The 16362-nt window shown below is 38.0% G+C and overlaps 1 protein-coding gene across 1 annotated transcript in view; it reads left to right on the top strand.

The window, feature by feature from the left end:
• LOC141287170 (rhamnose-binding lectin-like) overlaps positions 1 to 12775 on the top strand; it is a 45213-nt gene extending 32438 nt beyond the window's left edge. Inside the window, exons 7-12 of the mRNA XM_073819304.1 lie at positions 9358 to 9493; positions 11355 to 11470; positions 11775 to 11819; positions 11939 to 12077; positions 12281 to 12390; positions 12504 to 12775. Coding sequence (XP_073675405.1) covers positions 9358 to 9493; positions 11355 to 11470; positions 11775 to 11819; positions 11939 to 12077; positions 12281 to 12390; positions 12504 to 12505 — 548 coding nt within the window. The 3' untranslated portion in view covers positions 12506 to 12775. The remainder of the gene's footprint in view (positions 1 to 9357; positions 9494 to 11354; positions 11471 to 11774; positions 11820 to 11938; positions 12078 to 12280; positions 12391 to 12503) is intronic.
• The last annotated feature ends 3587 nt before the right edge of the window (positions 12776 to 16362 follow it).

Here is a 16362-nt window from a genome sequence, read left to right on the forward strand (position 1 = left end):
AAATCTCTACTGCGCAGACTCTGGCTCCAAACAAATCTCTACTGCACAGACTCTGGCTCCAAACGAATCTCTACTGCTGCACAGGCTCTGGCTCCAAACAAATCTCTACTGCGCAGACTCTGGCTCCAAACAAATCTCTACTGCACAGACTCTGGCTCCAAATGAATCTCTACTGCGCAGAATCTGGCTTCAAACAAATCTCTACTGCGCAGACTCTGGCTCCAAATGAATCTCTACTGCGCAGAATCTGGCTCCAAATGAATCTCTACTGCACAGGCTCCGGCTCCAAATGAATCTCTACTGCACAGACTCTGGCTCCAAACGAATATCTACTACACAGACTCTGGCTCCAAATGAATCTCTACTGCGCAGAATCTGGCTTCAAACAAATCTCTACTGCACAGACTCTGGCTCCAAACGAATATCTACTACACAGACTCTGACTCCAAACAAATCTCTACTGCACAGGCTCCGGCTCCAAATGAATCTCTATTGCACAGGCTCTGGCTCCAAACAAATCTCTACTGCGCAGACTCTGGCTCCAAACAAATCTCTACTGCACAGACTCTGGCTCCAAACGAATCTCTACTGCTGCACAGGCTCTGGCTCCAAACAAATCTCTACTGCGCAGACTCTGGCTCCAAACAAATCTCTACTGCACAGACTCTGGCTCCAAATGAATCTCTACTGCGCAGAATCTGGCTTCAAACAAATCTCTACTGCGCAGACTCTGGCTCCAAACGAATCTCTACTGCGCAGACTCTGGCTCCAAACGAATCTCTACTGCTGCACAGGCTCTGGCTCCAAACAAATCTCTACTGCGCAGACTCTGGCTCCAAATGAGTCTTTATTGCACAGGCTCTGGCTCCAAACGAATCTCTACTGCACAGACTCTGGCTCCAAATGAATCTCTACTGCGCAGAATCTGGCTTCAAACAAATCTCTACTCCGCAGACTCTGGCTCCAAACAAATCTCTACTGCGCAGACTCTGGCTCCAAATGAGTCTTTATTGCACAGACTCTGGCTCCAAATGAATCTCTACTGCACAGGCTCCGGCTCCAAATGAATCTCTACTGCACAGACTCTGGCTCCAAACGAATATCTACTACACAGACTCTGGCTCCGAATGAATCTCTACTGCGCAGACTCTGGCTCCAAACAAATCTGTACTGCGCAGACTCTGGCTCCAAACAAATCTGTACTGCGCAGACTCTGGCTCCAAATGAATATCTACTACACAGACTCTGGCTCCAAATGAATCTCTACTGCGCAGACTGGCTCCAAACAAATCTGTACTGCGCAGACTCTGGCTCCAAATGAATATCTACTACACAGACTCTGGCTCCAAATGAATCTCTACTGCGCAGACTGGCTCCAAACAAATCTCTACTGCACAGACTCTGGCTCCAAATGAATCTTTATTGTCCAGACTCTGGCTCCAAATGAATCTCTACTGCACAGGCTCCGGCTCCAAATGAATCTCTACTGCACAGACTCTGGCTCCAAACGAATATCTACTACACAGACTCTGGCTCCAAATGAATCTCTACTGCGCAGAATCTGGCTTCAAACAAATCTCTACTGCACAGACTCTGGCTCCAAACGAATATCTACTACACAGACTCTGACTCCAAACAAATCTCTACTGCACAGGCTCCGGCTCCAAATGAATCTCTATTGCACAGGCTCTGGCTCCAAACAAATCTCTACTGCGCAGACTCTGGCTCCAAACAAATCTCTACTGCACAGACTCTGGCTCCAAACGAATCTCTACTGCTGCACAGGCTCTGGCTCCAAACAAATCTCTACTGCGCAGACTCTGGCTCCAAACAAATCTCTACTGCACAGACTCTGGCTCCAAATGAATCTCTACTGCGCAGAATCTGGCTTCAAACAAATCTCTACTGCGCAGACTCTGGCTCCAAACAAATCTCTACTGCGCAGACTCTGGCTCCAAACGAATCTCTACTGCTGCACAGGCTCTGGCTCCAAACAAATCTCTACTGCGCAGACTCTGGCTCCAAATGAGTCTTTATTGCACAGGCTCTGGCTCCAAACGAATCTCTACTGCACAGACTCTGGCTCCAAATGAATCTCTACTGCGCAGAATCTGGCTTCAAACAAATCTCTACTCCGCAGACTCTGGCTCCAAACAAATCTCTACTGCGCAGACTCTGGCTCCAAATGAGTCTTTATTGCACAGACTCTGGCTCCAAATGAATCTCTACTGCACAGGCTCCGGCTCCAAATGAATCTCTACTGCACAGACTCTGGCTCCAAACGAATATCTACTACACAGACTCTGGCTCCGAATGAATCTCTACTGCGCAGACTCTGGCTCCAAACAAATCTGTACTGCGCAGACTCTGGCTCCAAACAAATCTGTACTGCGCAGACTCTGGCTCCAAATGAATATCTACTACACAGACTCTGGCTCCAAATGAATCTCTACTGCGCAGACTGGCTCCAAACAAATCTGTACTGCGCAGACTCTGGCTCCAAATGAATATCTACTACACAGACTCTGGCTCCAAATGAATCTCTACTGCGCAGACTGGCTCCAAACAAATCTGTACTGCGCAGACTCTGGCTCCAAATGAATATCTACTACACAGACTCTGGCTCCAAATGAATCTCTACTGCACAGACTCTGGCTCCAAACGAATATCTACTACACAGACTCTGGCTCCGAATGAATCTCTACTGCGCAGACTCTGGCTCCAAACAAATCTGTACTGCGCAGACTCTGGCTCCAAACAAATCTGTACTGCGCAGACTCTGGCTCCAAATGAATATCTACTACACAGACTCTGGCTCCAAATGAATCTCTACTGCGCAGACTGGCTCCAAACAAATCTGTACTGCGCAGACTCTGGCTCCAAATGAATATCTACTACACAGACTCTGGCTCCAAATGAATCTCTACTGCGCAGACTCTGGCTCCAAACAAATCTGTACTGCGCAGACTCTGGCTCCAAATGAATATCTACTACACAGACTCTGGCTCCAAATGAATCTCTACTGCGCAGACTCTGGCTCCAAACGAATCTCTACTGGGCAGACTCTGGCTCCAAATGATGTAATTTTCCCCAAGATGGCAGCGGCCATATTGAGAGGTTTTGGCTTCATTTTTCTATAGTGGAATGAAGCGGAGATGCGTTGCCTTTTTTTTTTTTTTTTAACAGTCTATGGTCCAAATGCAGCAAAGAATTACGGGTGTGTACGATGCTGCAATTAGCTTCGGTATCTGTATCAGAGTCATAAATTATTAGCAGAGGTGTATAGTCCAGGGGTCAGAAAGTAGAAGTCCTGCCATATGTTTGTTCCAGCCATGAACTGATGAAATGATTTCACCAGAGGTGGAAACAAGTCTTTCTATTCAAGTCACAAGCGAGTCTCAAGTCAAAACCCAAGTCCTCAAAGAGTTAAAGGTAATGAGATAATTAAGTGACTAATTAAATAATGATTGTGCATTAGTGATAAACACCTGCTGTTATGGAGAATTACAGAGGATCAAATGTTGATGTTTTAATGGTAAAAATGATGCTACCATCATGAAGATTGGTGTTTGCTTTAGTTGGGCTTTTGACCCTTGTAGTAATATGAAGTAAATTGCTTTTAAACAATTGTAATAGTGTTCCACAGCAAGTTTTTACTAACTATTGAACCAAAAGCTTGTGGTAGCAGTGTAGTTAACATGTTTTGCTTTTAAATCATTTGAGTAAATATCATGTAATGGTTAATTTTTGATTTATAGACTGATGTTCAAATATTAAACAACTGGAGAAAACTCTTATTAAAAATGCCACTGTAATGCTTAAATATTGGGTGGAGACTTGCAGCAGGTCAGGCTTTTAGACATTAGTGATGGGATTTATGGCTTTTTGAGGGGATCCGGATCTTGGCGATCCGTTCCTTTTAAAGAGCTGTTCAAAAGACTTTTGGCTCTTTTTAAATGTTCAGTCAGTTTTAAGAAGCCAGCTTGGGGGCATCTCAGTTTTTCCTGGAAATAATCACTGGGAGGAATGATGAGGTGAGATTTGTAGTCAAATAATTAAAACTCAGATATCACACACCAATATCTGAGTTTGAATTATTCTGAAATATTGATTATTACCTCATTTGTCATGTGTGGACTATATTCCATAGGGTTGCACAACATCCCTCTGCTTATACAGTGACATCATTATTTTGGATTTACCTTTAGTACAAAGTGTGTGTATGTGTTGACTTATGTCATTCATACAATACCTACTCACAAATAAACATCAAAATAAAGCCGGCTGCAATGAATTTCTGTGCAAAACAGCTTTTACTACAAACACTTCCACACAAGAACATTGTTATCACACAAGAACATTTTGATAGAAAACAAAAAATATTTAAAGTTTTAAATATATATACTGTAGATAAAATTAGAATAAATAAAATGGAAATGTCTACATACAGTCCACTATTACTACTATTACTACTGTAAACTTTGCAAATGGACATCAGCCCCTTCAAGTCTTAAATGAACAATAACAAAGTGGGCTGCAATGAATGTCTGTACAAAACAGCTTTTAGTGAAAAGGCAGTAGCTAGTAGTTTCAGTTAGGCAGTAGCACCCCTGCGCTGGGTGCGCCCCTCCCCCTATAACTGTTTTATCTCGTGGAAAAGCTAATTTGTGTGCATCTGTGTGAAACGCATAGAAAAAAAAAGAGAACGACAGAAATGAATGTGCTTATTTCTTCTAACACTTAATTTTCTTATGACAAACCTTGCAGAAATTGACCATGCATTGATAACATTGCACTAAAAGTTTTAATGAATGAATTTCAAATCTCTGTAATGCATAAAATATTGCACCCCAAGACAAATTACACACACAGGCATCAACAACCAGCATATCATTCTCAAAAATGGTGACAGTCAACAAAATGCTTCCTTCCCTTTCACAGGTGCACATTAGACAGCTTTTCTAAAATTTTAAAAGCCACTCAAAGCATCTCCACAACTTTGGACACCCTGTTTCTGAGCTTTATTTTGAATCAACACTAATTTACCAGCTACATATGGGAAATTTGCATGAATCAGCACACATTTTTTGTTTATTAGAGCTTGATTCTGATTGTATTGATTCGGCAGCTGTAGATAAACTTTCTGCTATTCTGCCGTACTGCTATTCTGTTTCTGCCATAATCATTTACAGATTGAAAAATTGTATATTCCCACCATAATATGCAGTAAAAACAACATTTCACTTCAGCTTGTAACTTCTGAATTCCTAAATGCCCCTCAAAAAACTTTACTGACATCATCACAATAAGTAGTCTACTCTATCTTAATTTTAAAACAACTCTTTTTAGGCATCGGTGTTTATGCTGAAACACTAGCTCTAAAAGATAATTAATTTAACAAAAGGTAAAAGTCAAGAGCTCAACTAAAGCAATCACGGATCACAATAATGGTGGCTTGTTGAAATTTCAAACTTTTTTCAGCATTAATAGCAGGCGATATTCATTCAATGCCATTAACATTGACAAATCAACATTTTTTACATTAATTTAATGGTTGCTGGCATTAAAACTTATTTGAACTTAATTTAATAAGTTGAAACAGAAAATAAAAATAACTTAAATAAAGTAATTCAACACAAAATTTAAAGTCATGAGCTGAAATGACTTGTGTTGAAACAACTTAAAATCTTAAGGCAGCCACAAAGCTTACGTTCCTAAGTTGAAACGGGTGAAAATGTTTAACAATGTAATATTAAACAATGAAAATTACACATATCAGTTCCTATGCAAACTACTGTTTTCACTGTGGTGGTGACAAACTTGGGCCATTGACTTTCATTTAAACATTCAGTGAGTGTTGTCTAATATGATATGATTTCAGTTTCAAAATATGGATTGAAACAATGTGGATTTTTCTAAGTAAGATAAATATAACATGAAGGGCAAGCTCATTATTTAAACCTTTACTTGACAAGAAGTTTCTGAAATGTGTGTTCTCTGTAAATACATTTGAAATAAACATAGATCTACAAGTTATCAGTCACATTATCTGTGTTTCCATTAACCTTTAAATTGCGTAAATTGAAATTGAAAAAGTGAAAATATGGCTAATGGAAATGTGTCAATTGCGCAAAAACTCCCATATATCGAAAAAAGGTTGTACGCTTGCATGAGGTGGGTTTTCAGCCAATCCGAAAAAGGAATATTTTGCAAAACACCACTGAAAAAGTTTTTTTTTTTTCTCTCTCATTTGCAGGTCACATCCGATTAAATATAGCTAAAATCCCCCAAAAATCTGTTGCCATGACTTATCACAAGAGCAAAAAATAGGCAACTGATCAATACTTTTCACATTCATTATGTAAACAGTATATACATTACTGGCTCAACATTTCACAAAACATTGTTTGCTCAACATTTGATGTAACATGTTTTTTGGGTTTATTTCTATGATGATAGCTGGATAGGGTTTTTTTTTATTCCAAAAAAGACATGGAAAAGTAACCTTTTGAATAATGATAAGAGTGTGAATCGAATGAACTGGAATCCTCAACAATGATTCAACGTGAAATTGTGCAGCTCTTTAGCTGCAGTTACAACTGAAACATTTAACAGTTGAAACGCACAAATGTTTAGAAATAACAGCAATGAGTTTCCACATAAATTGGCAAAAATTTATTTGACGGTTAGAAATCAGGGTTACTTTAGCGACCACACAGCTTCAATTCTTCAGTCATAAGTAAACAAATGTATTGCAGTCCAGAGATGTATTCGCATTTAAAGCTCCTGCAAAACCATTTCCCAGACTCTCAGCAGGATTTCTCAGCTCTGGTTTGCTTGCAATAGTTTTTCTACTAAAAATACTGTAGTGTTTTATGGAACGAGTTTGAGGTGTTGAAACTTCTCGTTTTGCTTTCTTTCACAGCTTCTGACACAACAGGAAAAGGATGATGAAGTTTGATGAAGGTAAAGAAGATGATAAATCAGCTCATCAGAGGCTACATGTACACTTTCGACAGCAACAGCAGAACCATGTTCTCTCTGAGTGTCCTCCTTCTTACCTGTAAGTTTCTTTCATCTAAATAATCTGAAAAATCTGATGCATATAATGTATAGTTGCACCTTTACAGCTCTGTTCTGGGTTACGTTTAGGGTTTAGAATAGTGTGAATGATTTTAAGATTAGCATTAGAGTTTTTAACCTTTTATCTTCTGTTGTTGTCTTACAGTGGTGCTTCTGAACTCCAGATTGCTGATATCTGCAGGTATTTCATTTGTCCATAAACCACATCAACAATCAGCAGTTAACTAAAGATCACTTAAGAAGTCCAGAAGATCAGACAACTGATGTACATCGGAATCAATGTCAGAACATTGTTTTATTTTTTTATTATTATTAAAAATAATAATAATAATAGTATTGTTTAGTATTTTCCCAATATACAGTTGAGGTCAAATATTAATTATTTTACCAAAATAAGAGGAATCATACAAAATGCATGTTATTTTTTATTTAGCACTGACCCGAATAAGATATTTCTCATAAAAGACGTTAGCATATAGTCCACAAAGAAAACAATTTCAGATGTTTTTTTGTTTTTTTTTAGTTGTTCATGAGTCCCTTGTTTGTCCTGATCAGTTAAACTTACCGCTGTTTTTCAGAAAAGTCCTTCAAATTCTTTGGTTTTTCAGCATTTTTGTGTATTTAACCCTTTCCAACAATGACTGTATGATTTTGAGACCCATCTTTTCACACTGAGGACAACTGAGGGACTCATATGCAACTATTACAGAAAGTTCAAAGACTCACTGATGCTTCAGAAGAAAAAACGATGCATAAGAGCCGGGGGTGAAAACGTTTGACCAGAATGAAGAGGTGTACTTTTTTCTTATTTCACCTAAATATATATATTTTTTTAATTTAGTACTGCCCTTCAGAAGCTACAGAAGACACTTACAAGTTACAACCCCGAAGACAAAGTAAGTTAAATTCAACCTGATCTTGAAATTCAAAATCCCCCCCCCCCCCTTAAAGCATTGTGTTTCCTTCTGGAGCATCAGTGAGTGTTTGAACCTTCTGTAATAGTTGAGTCTCTCAGTTGTCCTCAGTGTGAAAAGATGGATCTCAAAATCATACAGTCATTGTTGGAAAGGGTTCAAATACACAAAAAATGTTGAAAAACCATTGAATTTGTTTGACTTAAAAGAAGAACAAGGGGCTCATGAACAACTATCTAAAAAAAACACACATCTGTGGATCATTCAGGTGACAATATTAAAAATCAAGTGTATGTAAACTTTTGAATGGGGTAATTTTTTATAAAATCAACTATTATTTTCTGTTGCGGACTATATGTAATTTTTACTTTTATGTGAAATATCTTATTCAGGTCAGTACTAAATAAAAAACAGCAAGCATTTTGTATGATCTCTCTTATTTTGGGAAAATAATTAACATTTTGCAGATTCTGCAAGGTGCATGTAAACTTTTGACCTCAACTGTAGTATCTGGAGTTTATTGTTCTCTCCATTAGTTTGTTAATCTCACTTTGTTACAAAATTGAAAAAGTATATCTTGATGCTGTACTCCTCACTTTTTCAGAGACTGTAGTTACATGTGATGGCCCATTTGTCCAGCGTCTCAGTTGTGGTAAGATGCTGTTGTGTTATAATAAAGTAAAGTTATTTCTTTTACATACAATTGTTATTATTGGTGATGTTTTAACAGTAATTCATTGTGAAACTACATGTTTTTCTTCTGTTCAGATTCTGGTGTGATCAATGTACAATCAGCGACGTGTGGCCGCACAAGCAGCCTGATTTGCAGCGTTGGACGACCACCATCTGAAATATCTAATACTCACTGTTCAGTTGATGTCCCTGCAGTCTCTAAACGGTAAGGATTTTTTCATTGTCTTGTTGCTTGTGATTACAGACCAAAAATGATGACTTTGCTTCTTACTCTGTGGTTAGCTTAATTACTAGTATATAGTTCATTATATTAGCTATGTCTTTATCTTTAAACAGGTGTAATGGACTGAGGGAGTGTGAGATAAACACTCAAGGACTCTCCACACCAGATCAATGTATTGGCACCAACAAGTACTACACTACCAACTACATTTGCATCCCAGCAGGTTTGAAATTTTATCTCTCTTCCTCCAATTCCTGATTTTTTTTATCATCTCCTTCTCTGTGTAAATGTCTTCTGTCCTTCTTCCAGAAACAAGCGTGATTTGTCATAATGGATACAGTTATTTGAAATGTGGTGAGCGTTTTTTCCACATCTTTCGCTTTGTTTCAAGAAATCAGATCACATGGATTCATTTTTAAAACTAAGATTTTTATCTCCATGTAGAAAATGGTAAGATACAGATAAATACAGCAAACTATGGACGTACAGATAAAACCACCTGCTCTGAAGGACGTCCATCCAGTGAGCTCCAAAACACCAACTGCTATTCACCCAATGCACTGGCTCCTGTGTCCAAAAGGTACTGTCAAGCCCGAAAGAAATGACACAGATGTCTCCCAGAAGATAGTAAGATGATGTACAAGATACATCATTGTGGAAAAAAATTTATTACTCATCTTTTCTTTACATTTGAATAAAAAGTGGCACGTCCAAAATTATTCATACCATTCTCAATAATCAACAGAAAAGCATTTATTGGCTATTAAAGCAATCAAACGCTTCCTATAATTGCTGACCAGCTTTTTGCATGTCTTCACTGGTATTTTTGCCCATTCATCTTTAGCGATGAGCTCAAACTCTTTCAGGTTGAAGGGTCTCCTTGCCATCACCCTGATCTTTAGCTCCCTCCAGATTCTTAATTGGATTTAAGTCAGGACTCTGGCTGGGCCACTGCAAAACATTAATGTTTTTGTCTGCTGAACATTTCCTTAACACTTTTGCTGTGTGTTTTGGGTCGTTGTTGTGCTGAAATGTCCACTGGTGCCCAAGGCCAAGTTTCTCTGCAAACTGCCTGATGTTGTTGTTGTGAATTTTGATGAATTGCTCCTTTTTCATGGTGGCGTTTACTGTGATTAGGTTCCCTGGTCCACCGGCTGAAAAACACCCCCAAAACATTAGGTTCCCACCACCATGTTTGACAGTGGGGATGGTGTTCCCAGTGTTGAAGGCTTCTCCTTTTTTACGCCAAATGAAGGCTACATCATTGTGGCCAAACAATTCAATTTTTGTTTCATCTGACCATAAAACAGAAGACCAGAAGTCTTCTTCTTTGTCCAGATGAGTATTTGCAAAGGCCAAGCAGGCTTTTGTGTGCCTTATCTGGAGAAGTGCTGTCCTCCTTGGTCTGTGTCCGTGGAACCCAGCGGTGTGCAGTGTCCGTTGGACTGTCTGCCTTGAGATGTTGCCACCAGCAGAGCCCAGATTCATCAGGATGGCCTTGGTGGTGATCCTTGGATTCTTTTTTACCTCTCTCACTATCCTCCTGGCCAGCACAGGTGTCACTTTTGGTTTAGGACTACGTCCTCTGAGATTTTTCACAGTGAGGAACATCTTGTATTTTTAAATAATACTTTACACTGTAGCCACTGGAACTTCAAAACTTTTATATATGGTCTTCTAGCCCTTTCCTGACTTGTGAGCAGCCACAATGCGCAGCTGCAGGTCCTCAGTGAGCTCCTTTGTCTTAGCCATGACTGTCCACAAACCAACAGCAGAGAGCTTCTGTTTTTCACCTGTTGAGTTGATTATAACAGCTGTTCCCAATGTATCAGGGTAATTAGGATGCTTTAGAACAGCTTGGACTATTTGGAATGGTATAGAACTTTGGATTTTCCCAGAGACTGTGACAGTTTGCAAAGGGTATGAATAATTTTGGAAATGACACTTTTTGTTCAAATGTAAATAAAAGATGAATAATGAATAATATTGGGCTTGACTGTAGATAGATAAGTTTTTTGAATGTTCATGATCTTTTTTCAATCCCAGCTTACAGGGAATGATCTGGCAAGGTTGATAATGTTTATTAGTTATGTAGATATGTTCATAGTTGTCAAGTCTTCAATGGCATTAAATTTTATTTATAAAATGTTTTTTTTTCTGAAACATTAGTTAGATGTTAGTCTAAGTTTTTTTAAACATTACTTGTTACTTTCTTAGAGAACATTCAAAAGTAAAATTCCCATTAGAATGTTCTTTAACATTTTTTTAACATTCACATAAAGAAAAAATGTTTTCAAACATTCAAGAACATTAAGAAATAATGACTTAATGGTAATATTAGCAAAACTTTCTTAGAACATGTTTTTGTTAGGGATAAAGATGCAAAAAACTAATGTGAGCCTTGTTTTTTTTTTTTTTTTTTTTTTTTTTGACATATGAAGCTGCAATGGCCTGGAAAGTTGTGAGGTGTTTGCGACACATACAGTCTTTACTGATCCTTGCATTGGCACATACAAATACCTCGCAATCTCTTATTTTTGCCTGCCACCTGGAGTTCGTGAGTATATATTATCCCATTTGCCACTTAATTCCTTCAGTTCGTTCCTTTTGATTTAAGAGACTTTTAAAACAAGAACCTTATTTTTAGTTTAGCATATTAATCAAACTTCAAATTAAACATTATTTCTCTCGTGCATGCCAGCAACCCATGTGAAAAATAAAAAGTACACTTCATGCTGTATATTATTATATAAATTAAAACAATTCAATATGCTTTCATAGGTCATAAAAAGTCTGTTTTACATTTATTTTATATTTAATTTTTTTTTAATTGCTTTACAACACCTTTCTATTTACAATAGGTTCAAGTTTGGTCTGTGAACATGAGATGAGTGCCCTGACCTGTGGTATGTATTCTGTTCTTCATTAGGTGTTCATATTTGAGACTGAATAGGAACAATTATAATATATATAATGGCTTTTTTGGTATCCAAGAGACTGTAAAATGTTAAATTAATGTTTTCAGATAACGGGACTGTCATTAGCATTTACAGCGCAAACTACGGCCGAACTGACCGCAGCACATGCTCTGCTGGACGACCTGCTTCTCAGCTCGCCAAAACTGACTGCTACGCCTTAAATACACAGACAGTAGTCGCTAGTGGGTCAGTGTATATGCTCAATGTTCACTTATCACATGTTATTTAGTTTTTGCACTGCTGATAAAAAACAGCATCCCAAACCTCGCTAGGAGATCAACATAGTCTAAGCGTTTTCTCCCAGTGGGGTAATCATATGACTTTTATAATAATTATAAAATCCTTTTTAATTAAGTTTATGTTTCATTAATGTATATTTTATTGTGTAGATGTGAAGGGAAAAACAACTGCTCCATATTAGCCTCCAACAGTGTCTTCTCGGATCCATGTGTCGGCACATTCAAGTACCTGTACATCTCCTACTCCTGCGTGTCTAAGTGTAAGTCTTACTGTACAAAACAATTATATTGCATACATTTGCTAGTTTTGGTTTGGTTTTACTCATGAGCTCACTCATCAAGCCACTATTAATGTTTGTGTTTGTGTTTGCAGAGAACGACAGCTGATCTTGTGGATTTTCTTAAATGCACTCTTTAGTCTTGTAAAAAAATATGGCAAAAAGAGTAATGGTAGAATACTAATATGCTGATCTGAATTCAGTCTTTGTGTGCAGATGAAATCACTGGCTGAGGCTTTTATATAAAGTTTTCATATTTCTATGGATCTTGCTTTTACACTATGGGATTTTACTATACAATATATGCTTTGCAACTGACAATGAGGTGTGTGCATCTGGATACTATATATCGGTCGTGGTTCCACATTGAAGGCAATGTTGCCCAAAGTTGCCCAGAAACATTGCTCAAAAAGCATCATCAGCCAATGAAAAAATAAATGCTAAGTAAACCTTGAAAACCTGTTTTTTTCGTTTTTGCTAACCTACACTACAGTACTATTGTTTTGTATTTGAAAATATTTAAAATGTAATTTAATTTTTAAGAAACAAACCTGTATCTGGTACATGATTAACGCAAACTATGGTGACGCATTGCTGCTACACATATTTTTTTTCCCACTCAGCTATGTCGTTATAACGAGATCTTTTCTCATTAAAAGGACATCTTTTCTCGTTATAACGACATCTTTTCTCGCTAAAACGACATAATTATCTCATTAAAACGACATATTTTTCTCGTAATAACCACATATTATGTCATAAAAACTGTATTTTCCGTTATAGAAGATACAGAATATATGTTTGCTCAGTCAATAGCCTCGTTCACAGCACTATAGGGGCATAAATTTGAGCACATCAAAATCGATATTTTTACAACACTAAGAAGGCTCGACACACCATGAAACTTTGCTCGAAGTATCGCCTGGGTCTCTACACATGAACTCGAGCATTGAGAACATTGTATGTGTACACAGAGTGTACTAAAAATAAAGGTTTTGAACAACTCACTTTCACTGTTTGAGTTTCTGCTGGCGGCCGTCTTGCCAGTCAAGAGGTGTCGATCTCCGAATGTGAATGAATGGACTCCATAGGACGAAATATTAGTCTTATATGAGGCTCTTTTTACAACTAGAAGGTTAATATTGTTTTTCACTTGTGACAAAACAACGAATTAGACGTGCATTTATATGGAGATATGCTTTAGGAGCTATCCATCCTCGCATTCGGAGATCGACACCTCTTGACTGGCAAGATGACCGCGAGCAGAAACTCTAACAGCGAAAGTGAGTTGTTCAAAAACTTTCTTTTTAGTAAACTCTGTGTACACAAACAATTGTCACGATACAAGATGAGGTCAGGGTCCACAACACAACTAGAATCAAAAATCAAAACACGGTCTGGGACTCAGGAACAGGAACACAGAGAAACACACACGAAGACAATGCAGACAGAATGAGCAGTGAGACATGAGCAGCTTTAAAGTCCGTATAATTGTGAACAGGTGTGAGCTGAGACGAGTGTAACGATCACAAGACAGGTGTATACAATCAAGGAAGTGCAGTGCAAGGGAAAGGGAATAGCGACCTCAGGTGTCTGAGGGAAACCCCACAGCCCCGATCATGGGAGATATGGCCGATTGCAGAACAGCAGAACCATACGTCACAGCAGTCACACGGCAGCAGCGCCACGGCAGCAGGCTCAGACGGTAGTGGGCGGAGTCTCCATCTGAGATCGAAAGTGGGTGAAAATAATGATCAACTTATATTTTTCTATATATTTTTAAACAGTATAAACTGAGTACAAAGCTCAAACAAAAAACAAAACAAAACTTGAGCAATAGAATGTTTTTATTTAGTTAAACCATATTTTTTACCTAATCATTTCAGTATTAACCAATTTTTCATTGTACATAATACCATGTACTATACACTATACCCATCATAAACTGGATTTTCCAAAAAATATTACAAAATCAAACAAAACATATAGCACAGAAGGCACACATTTAACAACAATAATAACCACACATTACTCGCCTAACTAAATTAGTTTAAACCTAAAATAAATCAAAACTCTTTAAACATGCAATTAATCCAGAGGCATGATTTGTTCACACACTCATTAAGGAAATGTCCATATCATCCTTAAATTCAAAGTGAAACATGAAGGGCTCTTTGGCCAGCAGACTCTCATCATTTGTTTCTGCCATTATAAAAGTTCATTATGTTGCTGCACATGAAATATAACGCGAATAACATTAAATAAATATTTTTTATAAGGTTACACACTGATTATTTATAACTTAAACCCCATTTTCTACCCATCCGTTGGTCGCGCATATACGCCATGTTTGTAGTTTTTTTACACTTTTTATGCGTATTTGTAGTTCTAATCAAATCCTCATTCAACACGCAATGTGTTGTGGGCAATATAATAGCCGTTAGAGTGCGCATTAATCCGTACTTCGAATTCTAAAGGTAAATTGTAGTAGACCGTCCGGAAATCTTTGGAATACTTTTTAGGACATACCAATTCTATTTTCGAATACTATTTAGGACGGATATTTTGTGGGACCTGATTGGGCTGCAGCAGGAGACTCCGCCCACTACCGTCTGAGCCTGCTGCCGTGGCGCTGCTGCCGTGTGACTGCTGTGACGTATGGTTCTGCTGTTCTGCAATCAGTCATTATTGGATCATGGAGGAGCGTCTCGCTGCAGCCTGCGGTGGACATCCAACCCCGCCCACATCCAAGTGTGACGCCAGACGCCACGCCCATGTTCAAACACGTCACACATCCAACATATTAAATAGTATTAACACATATTAAAATAGTGATAATATGATTAGCAATGTTCACATTTGTAGACATATCTTTATAGAATTAGATGAAAATGAAAATATGCTAAGTGTTACTTTTACAATAACAAAACTTAATTGTCCGTCTAAATCTGATCTTGTCTAAGCTATGTCAAAATCGATTATAATAAACGTGAATTTATGTCATTACACAAACAAATAGGGTAAGGTTTAAATGATTTATTACCAATTACCATTTTCCTAACTTTAATCGACCAAAGCAAGCGTTTTAACGGCTGTTCGAATGTAATTAGTTCCATATGAAAGAAGACCTACACTGTAACAAATTTCTGTAGTTTTCACAGCATTATTACTGTAAAATGAACAAATCCATACTGTGGAATATGTATACAGTAAGTTGCTGTAAATCGGCAATGCATCATGGGTAAAAATACAACCGCGGGAAATTCTACAGTAAAATAATATTTTCCTGTGAATCACATTCACAGGAAATCGGCATTTTTCTCTCAGCTGGATTAACGACGTAATGGGCGTATTTTTTTCCAATTTGACCTCAGAAAGGTAAAGTTGCTCTTTATTTTTCCATATTTTTGGTCATTATTGTTATATTTACAGTTTTCACTCGAGACGTTATGCGTGTTTAACTTTCAGAGAGCGGGAGACAGAGAGAGTCGACCGTGAGAGGGAGCGTGCTGGGCGGACATCCACATTAACCGGTAAGTGCTCGCATATTATTGCAAAAAGCATTACATTTTGATATATTTTCAGGCATGGCGACATTTTATTGCTAAAGTCATTATTTCGGTAAAGAACTGTATACATTTAATCTGGAAGTGCGTCTGTGTGTGTGTTTGTGGATTAGCTGTTTGAAGCCACATGTGTTTTTCTCTTGCTAGATAACTTACTGCGCGATGGATATTGCTTTAATACTGACGAAATGCAGAAACAGGTAAGGCGTTAAAACTGCACGACATTTTTCATAGGACTTTGTGTTTTTTTACTTGAGCTGTGCGTAATATCAGTTAAAATGGCTTCGCGCCACAAACTAAACGCCATCCGTTCTCAGCAAAACTGCGTCACTCAGGACTAAAGGGCTGAAGGCCAAACGGCCTCAGACTAAAAGACATCAGATCTCGT

The sequence above is a fragment of the Garra rufa genome, chromosome 15, assembly GCF_049309525.1.
Source record: "Garra rufa chromosome 15, GarRuf1.0, whole genome shotgun sequence".
NCBI lineage: Eukaryota > Metazoa > Chordata > Actinopteri > Cypriniformes > Cyprinidae > Garra > Garra rufa.